Genomic DNA, 15,583 nt, shown 5'->3' with positions numbered 1-15,583 from the left:
CAAGTTCCATTTCAGAATACCTGCCGGATTTAACGCACACTCCTGAACAGCTGGCTGAGATAAGATCTGCCTTAGTGTATCCTGGTGAGAAAGGAGAGCTCGGCCTGCTTTCAGTATGTAGAGCTTCAATTGCTGGCATCGCAGTAGGTCCAAATCCACTTGACCTATCAGAAATAATAAGCAGCCATTAGCACTAAGAATCTCTTGTATTGGAGTAGAAAGGCTATCATCCATACAATCTCAGTCCAAAAATCAGTTTACATCTTATTTCACTGTGTGAAGGCTTGTGAAATACTGATGGTACGAGGCAGTCTGAACAGCACCTGGATGAAAAGTCTGCATGCATTCTATGACCCATCACGTTAAAAACACTGCCTTCCTACTTTTCATACCGTGGACAATCATACAGCTGATGTATAGCACAGTAAGTACAGTTGTTAGATGCATCCAATAGTAAACAATTCAATACCAAAGTCCAGACCCAAACCTTAATTTCTCAACAAAGTAAAAGTGGTATTCCACTTACAGTGCAGAGCAATTCATCACCTAGCTAAACATGTCTCATAAGCGCATACTATTCAGTGTTGATTAAGAAAAAAGGTAAGGGCCAGAAAACCCTTCTTATGTACATTTGCAGTTACCAGTGTTTTTCCAGAGTATATTCAGCTATTTTAAAACAGAACAAAAACAACAAAAAAACCCCACCTGTACCTGAAAGACCCTGATTGGGTGACTTCGTTCTTTGTTTTTCTATTTTACTTCCAGCCAGATTTACTAGTTGAGCCCAAATGGATAACATCGGCTCAGTGAAAGGCAAGTTGTTCACATTAAAAGCCACAACTGGAAGCTAGACAGTGGGGGAAGAACCAGACAAAAAACAAACAAAAAAACCATAAGCATTTCCCAAAATTTCTGTAAAATCATTCAGAAGTTTCAATGGTTATTAACTGGAAAATAGAAAAAGTAGCATTTGTCTTATTGCTTTTGACCAGGAACTGGAGAGGATTTCCATTCCCTACATAGTTCCTAAGCCTGTACTTGTACCATATAATTGCAGGTCTACTTGGCGAAAAAGCAAGACAGAGTCAGAGCAAGGAAGAACTGCAGACCAGGCACTTTGACTGTGCTTTCACTAAAGCCATGTTAACCACCTTGAGATTAAGATTCAAATGAAAACACCCAAGAGTTTCTACATTAGTTAGCAAATGAAGTTAAATACAAATAAATACGCTCCTCTCATGTAAGAGCTAAGAACCACATCATCATGACTTGGGATTTTACCTCAAGTGAAAGGACTTCAGCTCAAACCCTTTCACCTCCTCAGCAAATGAGGGTGGGCATTAAAGGCCCTGTAGAGGTTCACAAGTACCATCTTATGTTTGCATTCAGAGCACTGTATGTGTTGAATGTCAATGTATTTATCCAATGAAGAACATATTTTCTCTGCACCTTATCAGAGCCCTTAACCATACTCTTCCCTGCATTAAGGCCTCAATAAAACAAACTTACTGGTTTTAGTTGATTCAAAGGGCACACTCTACATGTTCGCATGTCATAGAACTGTACAGTGATTTTCCCTTTTGGGGTGATGCGTGTCACTGTGCCTTCTCCAAATTCGTCATGAATGACTTGTCCACCCAGTCTCAAACGACTGTCTATGCCACCAATCACCGCTAACACTGCCATTAGGCCTCCCACCTCTGGATTCTCAGCATCAGGAAAGTAGTCATCCAACAGAGCCTAACAAAGAACAAGAACATTAACTGTAGGGAGAACACATACATAGTTCCATCTGCTTTAAAAATACAAAGTTAATCACACGTACTTCAATTTTAAAATTACAACACAAATATATATATAAAAATACAAAACAGAAAAATGGTTTCAAAATTAAGCTTAATATTGTTTACAAACATTTACTATTTATAATTTTGAAATAAATATTGCTATAAAAATGAGCTTATTTTAAAACGTGGAAACTACCCCTTCTGACTGTTTTCCTGCAAAGATGTGGGTGATGGAGGTTAGCTGAGAGTTGATGTACTTGTTTATGAGTCCATTCCACTGGCTGAGCGAATGGAGCGTCCTCAGCAGTGCCACTATCTCTTCTGCTAAAGTACTACTGTGAGTGGCAGTTAGAGATGCTTGGGGCCTGGCCTTTCTCCTTCTCAGAGTAGATTCTGGAAAGACAAAGCAATAGCACAGCAGTTATCAATTTAACACACAGATTTTCTATACATAAAAATAAGCCACTGAGGGAAAATTCCTCTACCTCTGAGTAGTGGGATATCTGAAGAACAAGTACTAAGCAGGCTGCCTAAAAATCCAAATAGTTTTTCCACAAGAAATTTCATGTCTCTTGACCTTTCATTTTTATCCCAAGATGGAAGTACTGCTTTCAACAAATGTACAGCAAGGATCTACAAAGAAAACATGATCAGTGTTAGTTCATTCCAAGTCACCAAATATTAAAAGGAATTCTCAAACATATTAAGTACAGAAGAAAGGCATTTTAAAAGTTAGCCTTCATTGGCACATTATATTAGTGAAGCCAACCTCTTCAATACTCAGGACATGAGACAAACACACACTGGAAAACAATGTAAATGACTAAAACACATAGGAAAAATAGGAATACAGAATGAGAAGGTTTGCTCAGATTCCAGACCCAGAACTTTGTACTAAGATCTATTTCAGAATGAAAGTTTCCAAGTGTTCTCCAATGAAGGTATGATAAATAAAAATCACAAGATATTAAGCTGAATAATACAAGAAGGCAAAAAGCAACCACAGTGGCACCCAAAAGTAGTTACTGTGAAGCTAGGGCCTCCAACACAGTACAGAAGAAACAGCCTGGCATCTCTAAACATTATGTAGGACTGGCATGGAACACATGAAGGCACAGCACTGCAGTAACAAAGAGCAGGTGGGGTTGCATGTTCCAACCAGGAGTATTTCAGGTTTTGAGCTGCTTCATCTTCTACCCAGAAGACCAATACAAGTGACCAGTAACAGTGAAGAGATCTCTTTCCTTGCAAACCTCTGTCAGTAACATGTCTTTCTAAAACTTCAAGGTCTCATCTTTTTCTTGTTACTAAGTTAGCCACTGGTACGTGAGGAATGCTCACTTCTCGAGTATTCCCTGAACCAGCACAGCTAACTCTAATGCATTAAAGTCCAGGATGATGACAGAAATCTCATCATATTAAAAATACTGGCAAGAATTTGCTGGAAGATCAATCAAAAATGCACAGGCCTCTATGATACAAGGCTTTAATTAAAAAAAGTGCTGATGCCTTATCAAGGAAAAGATTAAGATGATCTTTTAATCCCCGAGCCTTAAAACTTGGAAGAGTTATTCCATAAGGTCGCTTTTCAATCTCATGAAAAAGGCAGTACAAGATGCTGAGGAAAAAGAAACGAAAAAAAAAGAAAAAAAGAAAAGAAGAAAAAAGGGGAAAGGAGACAAGGGAAATACAATACCAAAATAAGATGAAAAGATGTAGCTTCTTAAGAGAGACTGTAATTAAAATAATAACAACAAGTTTACTATGGAAGGAGGGACAGTAGATAATACGCAATTTGATAACCTAAACTGAAATTGCACATTTTTCCTAACCATCTTTTTGTTATTCTTTTCTTTATTCAACTTCTAGGAATCGTTATATAGGAGTTTCTGGAATACATTTCTGGAACACTCTTTTGGCCTCTCATCTGTAAAAAACTTTCAGGCTTTCAATAGAACAAGGGAGTCTGTAGTGCCCTGAAGGCTCAAATACTTACAGATGTATATTCAAAACAATGAATCTTAAGTATAAGAAGACATGGTATGTTTTTTCCAATTAATTAAAAACTGATTTAAGGACATTTCCCATCTGTTTTTTAAAAAACAAATTTTTTTTAAGAGAACTAACGTCTATTAAATTCATTGCCTATCAAAGTAATTTGGAAATACACACATTACCTGTCTCTGTAGTGAAGCAGCAGTGAAAGATTCATGCCCCTCAACAATTTTCATTAGCAAAGTTATCCACTGAGATGTACTAAGAGTGCTGCACATCTGAGGCATGAGTGCTATACTTCGAATGAATCCCAACGTGCACCAACTCCTATGCTGTTCTTTATAAACTAATTTATTTGGCAAGGAAGCTAAAAACAAAAAGATATATACATATAACAGTTGACTTTTCCGCCAGCTATGTAATTCTCTACATACTACGTGGGGCTTTTTTGGACAAAACAACACTGAGCTACTCTACTGTCTTTATAAGACTATTAACTTCAATTCTAAAGCCTGTAATTAATTTTATTAAATATGCCTTTAAAACAATTCTCATACCATTTCCTCATTTCAAAGTAGTTAACAGGTTCTGAAATTACAAAGCAGCTATGGAAATTGATATAACTTACTCAGTCATACTGTTCTCCCCAAAGAGAAAAAGACTGCTAAGAAATGCATTGTCTAAGACAACCATACACACCCTGATGCTCCACATCTTACGCATTTCTCCCGCTTTTACTGCTTATGTTCTAAGAATGCTCAAGATGACTTACATTGCTTTTGCTAACAATTAAGATTTTAAAAGCCCAGAAAATGCATTTTCTAGCCTTTGGCCTTAAAGGCTTAAAAACTAGTAACAAAAGATTTACAAAGTTACAAGACAACAGAGCACAAAACAGAACTACATAGCTGAATCAGACTGTTTCTATATAATATACCTGATTTATCTATTGTTCCACTCTCCACAAGCATACGGAGTAGACCACACAAAGTCCTAGTAGCATCACTTTGCATGACTTCAGCGTGGACGCCAGCAGAGAGGCACAGTGTCTGCAACAGGTTCACAGTACTTGTCAGCATCATGGAAGTAGGGTGGAGATTCCTTTCAACTTGTTCTCCTTCTGAAGGGAGACACAAAAGGCAAAGGAATACATTAATGTTGAGTTCATCTACTTCATGAAGAGTTCTGAAACAAACAAAGTGTGAGCAATTTGTTTTAAATATTTTCTGTAAGATAATTTCACATGAAGATGATTCCTAATTTCCAACTGCAAGAGCAAAATATAAACCAGATATTTTGTGCAGATATTTTCAAGATATTCTCTAGCAGTACACAACTTAAATTCCAAGTGCAGTACCAAGAATATGAAGCAGTGTGACTACATGTATAATTAGGCCATATAAAAAACACACTTTAGAATAGCATTAACATATGTTGAAACGTATACCTCCTGGTATCTGTAACTGAAATTATTTCAGTTGGATCATACTGTTTTCTTTGGCCCATGAACATGCAACAAATGTGATACCATCCTTCTATCCTCTTTCTCAGAGTAAAGCTATCTTAGAGATTCTGGTCAGAAATGTACACACACTAAATTAATCTTCTTTGATGAAGCATTTTCTCCTGTGAAAGAAGCCTTTTCATATTACAAGATACCAAATTTGGAATTCAACTAAAGCCATGCCCCCACTTTTATAATAATAAAAATTGCTTTTTTACCAGAATCATCCTCAGTGTCTGAATCCTCTGTTGCAGGCTGCGTTGCCGGCAGTGGCTCAGCTAGTTTGAGATCGTATTTTCCCTCCTTCCCCATTCTGTAAGAATTTGTACTTCCGGTGTCCCACTGCACTCTAATCCAGCCATCTTCTCCCAATTCTCCAATCACACGACCCAAACCTGGAGGGGGTCCATCCTGACAGAACAGAGAGGCTCAGATTACACAATCAACAACACTAATTCATATCCAAAGTTCATAAAACAATAATGCAGTTGCTCTTTTTTGCTGCTAACTTAATGGTGAGGTAGTAAACATTCAATAATGTTTCAAAATCCAGCACAAAGCTGGAAAGCATTTCACAATATTCAAAAGAAATCACCCCAGTAAACTGCAGCAACACTCTGATCTGTTTTACTCTGCACTACGTAAGTGCCATACACACCTAGATGGAAGCATATAATATTGTAGCAAACAAGTGATTCAGTTTCCTGTTCAAACTCGCATTAGGACAGTCTCACTAAAAAGAATTTTCATCTCCAAAAATGAAGTTAAACAAATAATTATATTTTATGTTAATTCTCCAAGTCTTTGAAATGTAAAGTGACCTTTAAAGTTTGAATATAAATACAAACAGTCCACTGAATAGAGACTTTAGAATTTTAATACACCCAAACCTGTATGAAAGAAGTTGTACCTGATCACCCCATTTCCAGTCTACCCCTCTCACTACTCTGGTACCAATTTTCATCATGGCTGCCAGCTCTGGTCCAGAAACAGGGAGCTGAACAGGTGTAGCTTCCTTTCTTGACTCTTCTAGAACTGTGGCAGAAGCTCCACGAGAAGAGGCAATCATATCTTCTTCAATGTTGTCAGAACTAGGTCCTGAAGAGGAAAAAAACATGCAAAAAATTTAAAAATATGTACCTTTGTCACACTTAAACTTTAAGGCACATAAGATTTGCAATATAAAAGCAGTAACAAATAGGAAAGCTGACCTAATAGGCGATACAGTCAGATGAGCTTTTAGGAAACTAGGATACAATGGTTTTGAACACACAGGGCTTTAAGCACTTAATTTTGAACAAAAATAAATGACAAAAAAAATCTAGGGACATTTTAGTGATGAGTCCAGTAGTTAAATGGTTCTACTAACAGATTTTTAAAAAAAAAAAAAAAAACAAAAAACACTTTTTATGAGAACTCCAGATAAGTACAAGTTACAAGAACAACTATTTGCTATTATTTAAGAAAACAAAGAAAGAAAAAGCAGAAGTTGAATCATGGCAAGAAACACACCAGAATTTCTTGGAACCCAACAAACAAAGGAAGCTCCCAGCTTAAATATGCAGACTGGGTAGAAAAAAAAATGAAAACGAATTAGTAGGGAGTAGGCAGTTTTTAGTACTTTAAAATTTCCATTTTTAGTTTATTTGTTATTTTTCCACCAAGACTACACTATCACTCCTAAATTCTAGTGAAGGATTGCCAGAGCAAAGGCTTAGGAGAAAAATCATGGATGAATAAAGGCTGAAGTCAAACTAACTTCCTTTTCAATCGTGCGTACAGATGTTGGTTTTGTACTGGGGGTAAAGGTGAATAGCATTAACTACTATCTTTAAGCAGCAAAGTCACTCTGCACTTGAGGTACACCAGCAAGTAAAACATACAGGAGATTTATAAAACACATGCTTTCTTACAAACGAGAAGCCCAGAAGATCTCATACCTATCAGCCGCAGCGTTGTTTGCGTCAATGCCAGCATGCCAGAATTAAGGAGGAGGCTCAAGGTATTAGCACCATGTTGCAGCGTCAACATGTTGAGCATGACCAACAGAAAACGTGCTTGTGGAATAGTCCCTAGACTTGGTCCTGCTGGATTCTCATTAGTAATTGTTTGTAGAGGAACAGGCTGTACACCTAATTCAAAAGAAATACAAATCGCAAAGTCAGTTGATATTTGGAAGCTGCAATAAAACAGGTTATAGATTTGTTTGATGGTTTAAAATATTTTTATTCCTTGCTTGGCTTTAAGAATTTACACGGTGAAGTTCCAAGAAACTTTTTATAATTTAGACTTTAATGGTAAAATGTTACTAATGAGTAATCAAAGACGTGGTGCTGGGACACCAGCAACATTCCCTTAAACACCAAAAAGTGAGTTAAGGGGGAACAAGGTGGGGTGGAATATCACGTGAATGGACAGAAAGTCAAAGTATTTCTGAGCTCAGAGGGAACTGGTTTTAGGATCCCAATTACTGGGAACTTCAAAATATGCAACAATATTCATTTAAAACAGTTTTATCCCAAGCCAACAGCAACAAAATGAGATTCACCTAGTTCTTTAAATTTTGCAGTAGCATCTAGCAAGATGTTCCGGACATTCTGAATAGCCCATGCATACAACTTTCCAAAAGTTACTTCTAGCAGCATTCTGTTAAATGGTGGGATCAGATCAACGTCCTTCAAACAGTCGGTAAGAGGTTCCCTTCACAGAAAAACAACAACAGAAATTAGTATTTGTTTTTGTTACTGAAGAATTGTGAAAGGAAAAACAACAAAAAGTTTTACCCTATATTTGCTCCTTCTGGAATAAGCCTCTGCCATCCACAGAACATAGCATACTGCACAGACGGGAGCAAAAAATTTTTTGCTGCCAATTTCAGAATAGTATCTATTCCCTCCAGACGAACTTCTGCTCTTTCCAACTGCAAATGAGAAAAAAAATACAAAAGTGCCATACTTCTGAAAACTGCTAATATATGCAAACCCATTTTCATCCATTTTACCTGTTTCAGCAAACATTTTCTCATTTTTTCTACATCCACCGGCTCTTCTTTAAGTGCAAATTCAACAATGGTGTTAAGGAGGGCAGACTGTGGATACAAGCCTTGGACATTTTGCTTAAGCCACTTGTATTTGTGGACACCTGTAACTGTACTCAAAAGCGGCTGCCACTTATCCTGCAAAACAGAAGGTAGCATGTTAAAACAAATTTTAAATTACTGAAAATGTAAATTTTCATGTAAAGCCATGTCCAAATTTAAAATACCAGGAGTACAAAAAAATGGAAACTTCTTCAAAGCCAGGAAAGGGCTTAGTATTATTTGCAACTCCTCTTGTTTACAATTGCTACATAAAATTTCAAATGCCTTAATATTAAAAAAGAGGAAGTAACCCATCACAACCTTTCATTTCATGAACACTTCTAAGATTATCAGTAATCTAAAAATTAGACAAAGTATCTTCATGTATTCTAAACATGCAGTACACAACCTTGTTTTTAAGAATTACTCCACGTTTCACTAAAACAATGGGCCATACTTAATTATATACCCCAAACACTATTATCAGTATATTAAATGTCAAGTTATAGCAATCAGGCTTTAGCTAGTATTTTTTCCTCGTTATTTTTATTCACAAGGTTGATTTAAAATCTGATATCTTACCTTGGGTGATTTGATTGGTATGGGCTTTTTATCTATAGGTACAGGGCTGTGAGGTACCACACAGGATTCTTCTAAATCACTCTCTTCGTTTCCAATTTTAGATTCTTCCACATCAGCAGACTCGGATTTTTTTGGTGCTAGAAACAAAGAAAAAAAAAAATATTATTTTATGTAATCTGATAACATTTTGTGGTGTCACATTTTTAAGTTGGCATGATAACCAAAGCATACAGAATGCTTAAGATCTGCCTGTAATAAAATGCAAATGTACTGTTAGTGAAATCTATGTCCAACTATTATCAAATTAGCTTTGGTAATATCTGCAACATGCTTTTATCTTTGAAGACCAACTTCAAAAGCACTTCAAAATTGTTCACCACATTAATTTATTTCCAGTTAAACAGTTCTGAGTACACTGCTTTAATAAAACATGATTTTTAGTAAGGTGCCACTTCTAGTTAAACTTTATTAAAACCAATTCAGAGGGACTGATGTTAATGGATCATTTTTAATATGCTGGAACACAAAGAAGCAGGCCTCACCTAAATTTGACTCTCCTGTCTGCCTGGTCTTTGCTGCAGTAAACAACATGTAACCATTGCTTTAGAAAACTTCATGAAAATGCAGCAGAAAGCAAATGGCTTCAATGCTTTAGCTAATAAAAGCCTCAAATATAGGGGCAGAAAACCTTTGAATGAGATTGATTTTCATTTTTGCGAAGAAAATGCAACATTAACGTTGCCTTACCTCTTTTTTTCCTTTTTTCTCTGATTATTTTCTGGGCTACCCTCCGCCATCGGGGCAAGGAACTCAGAAGTTTAAATTTAGACATTATAGAGAGATCATTGCAAACTGCAGGACGTAATTCATTGAATAAGAATCTCAAACGTTCAATGACAGGAGCACAAACTTCCTTGTAAGAACGTCCTTGTTCTTGATGAGTCTAGAAAAGGCATTGAAAGATTAGGTTACTGTTTAATGATCAATATATAACTTCTAATAAAAACACTTCAAGTCAAAAATAATCTAAACTTCAGCAGATAAGAGGCTTACCTTAATCAGTGAGCATTTTGCTTGGTAGACAACACGACACACATCCACTACAGATTTTGGTAAGGTTTTGTGCTTTACCTGGTCAACTCCAAGGGTACCAGGATGAACAAGAGACAGTGCTACGTGACCTTAATGGGAAAAGACAATCTCTGAATATGCATTTCTAAAATCATCCATAGCAGAGTTTAAACTGGTCCAAAATGTATTCTGTGACAGCTAAACCACAAGCCTACCTACCCAAATCTTCATGCTTCAGAAGACAGCATAACAACAAACGTCCTACTTCTTCCACAGGATGTTCAGGAGGGAATGTGATTGGTGTTGTTAAGTGACACTGTTTACAGTATCTCTCTATTTGACACAGGAAGTCCTGCAAAAAACCCACACAACAGCCTCTGTTTAACTTTGGTTTTAAATACAATGAAAGGACCCAAATTACTGCAGCCAGCATTTAAAATAACACTGAATAACCTCCACAATGGGAACTAACATTCGGAAGTGAGATACACCACACAGTATGCACTATTTACTACACAACAATTATAACTCCACACTACAAAGAATACCCTGTATCGTTCTTCTTGTATGTAGAGCAACACGGCTCAAGGAACAAAGCTACTACTGCTTTTATCTCTTCCCGAGATAAAGCCAAGTCACATAATGTGATTTTTAATTGTCTTCTCCTGACTCATCTTTATTGCTGTCGTATCCTCCTAAGGACTTATTTGGGGTTTTTCTAATAAAACAGTTGAACTCAAAGGGTTAGAAAATCTGACAGTATTACAGAAGACAGTGATCAATGCAAATCTTAGGGGGCTTCATAAAATCCACGATTTCAACTAGGTGAAACCTGAGCTCCAAGGTAAAAAGGGACTTTAAGACAAAGACATACAGGCACCTGACACACAAAATACATTTCAAAAAAACTCCATCTCAGTTCAGCTGGAGGTGAGCAGGCTCCGTCTATACTACTAAAACTTGACATGGAAAGTAATGCATTATTAATTTTTTTGGTATGAATACATTTAAATTTTTTAGTTCTCCCACTCAAAAATTCAAAAGAAAACACTCTACTGTTATGATATCAAGTGAAATATGCAAATTTTATCCATTAGTAGTACTCAACCACTCCTTTCACAAAAAATAATTCTGAAATAACTTTTTCCATTGTTTTGTTATAACTTTTGGAGAATATTCACCAACAAAACTGTTTCAGGCCATCAGTGTCACCCTTCAGCAATATTTTTTATTAACAGAACCACTGAGAGCTTACCTTCACAGTGTGATCCTGAATATTATTATCTGCAATAGCTTGTAGAAAAGGTTGTGAATGGTCACTCAAAGTTAATCGATGTGTATATAGTTTTGATTTATTTGGGGTAGTGTTACCAGGTGAACTGCAGTGGTCTTCATCTTTTTCCTCATTGTAACTGTAATGAATCTGACTAGTTTGCAAGCCGCCAGAAAAGATAGATGACTTCAACCATTCTAAAAGAAAGAAAACACAGATATATATTCTGATGAAGGATTAAGCTATCAAGACTCAACAACCCCCTCAAATAAAACACATACACAGCTTCAAACAAGGTTTAGCAGCTCTTCCATTTACTGAAATATTTCACAAAAGAGAAAAGGGTTCTGCAACTAAGAAACAATTAAGTAACAGGGCAGCCATCACCTGTCAAAGAGAGAACAGGGCCTTAGCAATTTTTCTGTGATTAATATTGAATTATACCCTCTATTCACCAAATTAAGATTATCCAACAAGACAGAATCCAACACCACATGCTCCAGGCACCCTTAACTGAACACAGATTAGTGAGATAACTGTGCTACAGAGTATCCTTTCTCTTTCAATAGTCTATCTTAAATATCCAAAATCTGTAATATACAACTGTTCTAAATTATCTAATACCCATTTAAATCTTGCTAAATTACAGGACCTTGATGAGTATGGCAATTAATTTTAAGAATTAATTACAGGAAGAAGACAGCAAAACTAAAGAGGTGCTAGATTTCCAGTAAATTTATTTGGCCCATGTCTTTTTCTTGCATTCTTTGACAAGTATTTATCACTTATTTAAGCTCAAAATGAAGTTCTGCTTACTGGCACATTCAATTTCCAGAGGAGAAAGTGGTGTGCTCATTGCCAGGTAGGAAGCGTGCAGTCCAAGGAGAAGACCCAAATTCCTTTCTGTGTCTATTAGAGGTGACGACAAAGTACTGAGATCTGGTGTTGTAATCACTTCCTGGTCAGGCTAATCAAAAGAAATTGGAATTGAAAGCTAGAACTGAGCTCCTGAGCTAGAATAAGAATTCTGAAAGCAAAGCAATACTTTACTTCAGAAAATGTGTATCGGTTAATATGTAACATTTTTACCTCCATATACTGGCCAACACAGAAGGCATGCATTGACTCCCGCGTGTCCTCAAATTGCAAAGCAGCTTCCAAAGCAACAACTGGGTCCTCACCTGCAAACTGAGCTAATGAGAGAAAGAGGCAGTCAGTATACCTAAAAACCTGTTCACGCCAGCGAGTTTTGAAAGAGAAGCAATTTGTGTCTTGAATTCAGATGCTGATTCTCACCAAGTATGCTACTGCCAGTTAAAGACTGAGTTTGGAAGTCCTTTATATCATACACTTTCCCATCAATCACTGTCCAGAATCCTCCATCTTTGTTGTGGTTCTCTAGATCAGCTTTACGTATAAGTGTCACCTCCTCATTATTTCTGCTACTCTGGCCAGTAAAAAATGAACCTACAAGAATAAAACAGAATAGACAATTTACCAACAGAAAAACAGAAAGTAGATTTTTTTTTCTGAAAATTCTTTTCATAGTTGCCTAACCAAGTTCTTCACTTCTGTGTAAGGGCTGCTTGTCTTTTGACATGCTCAAAAGTCAAAATGGCTATTAATATGTCCCTGTCAACATATTATGCAATTAAAATTGTCTGTATGCTATATTCTTTTATGCACAAGTTTCCAATATCACACTGTCAAAGACCTAGCACTGCTCATCTATACCGCTGTTTTGTTTGGAGGTGGAGCAGAACAACCAGTGTTCTGGCAAAGCACTGCTCTAGTCAGTTCCACCCCAAAATTATTCGGTTGTATTATATGCTTGCCTGCAAGGCATTGGCTGTATATTTAATTTCAGTCTAAATCCACATTTTTTTTAAATAACAGAAGAAAGGTTACATACACATTAGAACTCTTCCAATCTACATGTCAGTAAACCATTTCAAACTCAAGGTAATTTCATCCAGGCAGGAAGCATCAGAGTAATGATCGCACACAAGTGCCTTCATCTCAGTTTGCTCTATTAGAACAGTAACTGAATTTTCACATAGTTTTTGTTCTCCCCAACAATCTGCTATCTAGCAGTGTGAGCTTTAGCTTTCTTGGGTTATGCCAACAATGTTCCATTCCTCCCTCCACTAGTAAAATGCTCACAGTTAGAAATGCACATTTTCTGCTTTTCTTTTCACCCCAGACACACCTCATATTATGAAGTGCCCTGGAAAAAGAAAAATTCCTGATGTCAAAGCTTTCACATTACTCTCCCTTTATGTTACAGATAGAATTTAGTAACAAAATGTGTAGATGTATTACTCTTGTTTATACTGCAACTTTTCACACTCAAAATGCAAAATGATGAGAACTACTACTTCAAAAAGTTGCATTTGTACTCTGCTTAATCCTACCTCTATGCATAACTTCCTTAAGAATCTATTGACAGAAATAAATGCTGCCATGACTGCCATATGAACTGGTTAATAAAAGTTTGTACTGTAAAGCAGAATTCCCTACCTGAGAGTATATAAAAATGGTGGCTGTTCATGAACTAGCTACTTTATGAAAACTTAAATAAATAGTCCAAATGCTACTAGTACCTACCCATTATTCCTGGCCATGCTAAATCCTCATTGTCATCCCTTTCCTTTCCAGGGGCTAAATGGTCAAATCTGTCTAGATGTTCTAGCAAGCCAGCCAACAGAGGGATAGCACCAGCTTCCTGCATTAGTCCAGCATTTTTACTGAGGAGTAGCACTATAGAAACAACCAATTCTGGAAGAAGAATGCCTAAAACACAGAAGATATTCAGATTTAATCCAAGACCTACATTTACAGCATCACAGAAGTAAATCACCAAGTAATGCATTCTGTCTTCTACTACTGTAGTCCAAAGCTCTTGCCTTCTCCATAAAATTTGCCCTCCTTCTCTCCCATCAACCAAAAGATGAAACTGACTCTTTTTTAGTCATTTATATCTTTCAAGAACACCTACATTACATTATAGCTTTATAATTTCATGGAAGAGAAGGAAGGGAAGACAGCAAAAAAAACCTGCCTGTTAAATCTCCATCCACGACATGAGATACTTCTGCAAAGTGCCTGTGACTAGCAGAAGCGATGCTGGTTGCCACAGGCAGTATATCACCAATGTGTGTGCACAGAAGAGCAGTGTACTTCTTCAGTAAAGAGCCGACACCTAAGAGGTCAGGACCTGTATAAAAGGAGGAAGAGGACAGGAAAAACCATCACACAGATTTCAAAAGCTGCCAAACTCTTCTGAAATGCAGGCACTCAGTATTAGCACTGAAATAAGAAACCACTTTTAAAACTTTTTAGAAGTTTATAAAATTTATTATCTAGATCCTGTTGTCCTCCAAAGAGAAATTTTCCTTTACAGAAAACAATTTAAAGACACTACATTCTAACACTTTTCAGACAGACTCAGCAACTAGGCTGATAAATGAGACAAGATGATAAATTAAAATTAGAAACTGCTATCCTGTAAAAGAGATATTACACAAATGCTTGAGGGAGGTGAGGCTTTTTTTTTTTTTTTTTTTTTTTTACAATAACTTACTGTATGTATTAGGGACCTGCCCAACACAATCTCCTGGGTAAAGTTTACTAACAAGCAGACGCTGAAAACGGAGCAACAGGTCCAGAGAAGCAGATCTCTCTTTGCTGTAATGTTCATGGTCCATGCAGGAAGAAATGCGACGAGCAACATCTTTAAGTTTGGCTATCGTCTGTGAAGCGATGTTCCTAATTGGTATAAAAGTATTATAAAGTACTTAAAGGGAGCTGATAGTGAAGACAGTCCACAGAAACACTGGTTAAGCTTTTTCTAGACTTTCACACAAATATGTAAGAAACCTATGCAAAGTTTCTTTGTTGGATGTTTCCTTGTTTGCACCACAGTACCCAAAAATGTCAGTGGTTTTTGTGGAAGCATTTCATTTAACAAGATTCATAAAATAAATCAATTTTGTATTTCTTGTCATCACTCACTACAAAAAACAATCTGACAATTTTATCTGAAAGTCTGCAATGGAAGTCAAGACACTATGTACTTCAAAAGAGTCTCAGTACTGATCAAATTATATGGTTATCATCACAATTAAGTGAAAAAGCACAATACATTTCTTAGTAATCTCATAATTATTTACTGCCACATATTAAATAATGCTGTAGCTGACAAAGAAGCTTTGTTCTCAGCAGCCTACTGGTCATGCAGTCGCAATTCTTCCTCAGTGTCATAAATCAAAAATTCAGGTTATTTCCCCACT

The 15,583-nt window shown here is 36.6% G+C and overlaps 1 protein-coding gene across 6 annotated transcripts in view; it reads right to left on the bottom strand.

The window, feature by feature from the left end:
• The window catches only part of HERC2 (HECT and RLD domain containing E3 ubiquitin protein ligase 2), a 115,336-nt gene that overhangs the window by 54,627 nt on the left and 45,126 nt on the right, over positions 1-15,583 (bottom strand). For 5 of the 6 annotated variants that reach the window (XM_064438268.1, XM_064438302.1, XM_064438294.1 and 2 more), the window contains exons 21-44: positions 14,875-15,059; positions 14,353-14,508; positions 13,899-14,084; positions 12,588-12,758; positions 12,381-12,484; positions 12,108-12,258; positions 11,274-11,488; positions 10,238-10,370; positions 10,001-10,128; positions 9,695-9,890; positions 8,948-9,084; positions 8,288-8,461; positions 8,070-8,206; positions 7,835-7,986; positions 7,227-7,418; positions 6,197-6,384; positions 5,505-5,697; positions 4,720-4,902; positions 3,965-4,149; positions 2,273-2,420; positions 1,984-2,180; positions 1,510-1,740; positions 706-847; positions 21-164 (exon numbers count right to left, since the gene is read on the bottom strand). In XM_064438268.1, the coding sequence (XP_064294338.1) occupies positions 21-164; positions 706-847; positions 1,510-1,740; positions 1,984-2,180; positions 2,273-2,420; positions 3,965-4,149; positions 4,720-4,902; positions 5,505-5,697; positions 6,197-6,384; positions 7,227-7,418; positions 7,835-7,986; positions 8,070-8,206; positions 8,288-8,461; positions 8,948-9,084; positions 9,695-9,890; positions 10,001-10,128; positions 10,238-10,370; positions 11,274-11,488; positions 12,108-12,258; positions 12,381-12,484; positions 12,588-12,758; positions 13,899-14,084; positions 14,353-14,508; positions 14,875-15,059 (4,028 nt within the window). The remainder of the gene's footprint in view (positions 1-20; positions 165-705; positions 848-1,509; positions 1,741-1,983; positions 2,181-2,272; positions 2,421-3,964; positions 4,150-4,719; positions 4,903-5,504; positions 5,698-6,196; positions 6,385-7,226; positions 7,419-7,834; positions 7,987-8,069; positions 8,207-8,287; positions 8,462-8,947; positions 9,085-9,694; positions 9,891-10,000; positions 10,129-10,237; positions 10,371-11,273; positions 11,489-12,107; positions 12,259-12,380; positions 12,485-12,587; positions 12,759-13,898; positions 14,085-14,352; positions 14,509-14,874; positions 15,060-15,583) is intronic. The other variant, XM_064438286.1, reaches the window with a different exon arrangement.

Source organism: Phalacrocorax carbo, chromosome 1 (genome assembly GCF_963921805.1).
Source record: "Phalacrocorax carbo chromosome 1, bPhaCar2.1, whole genome shotgun sequence".
Lineage (NCBI taxonomy): Eukaryota > Metazoa > Chordata > Aves > Suliformes > Phalacrocoracidae > Phalacrocorax > Phalacrocorax carbo.
The sequence above is the reverse complement of the archived record's forward strand: the minus strand, read 5'-3'. Positions and strand labels throughout refer to the sequence as shown.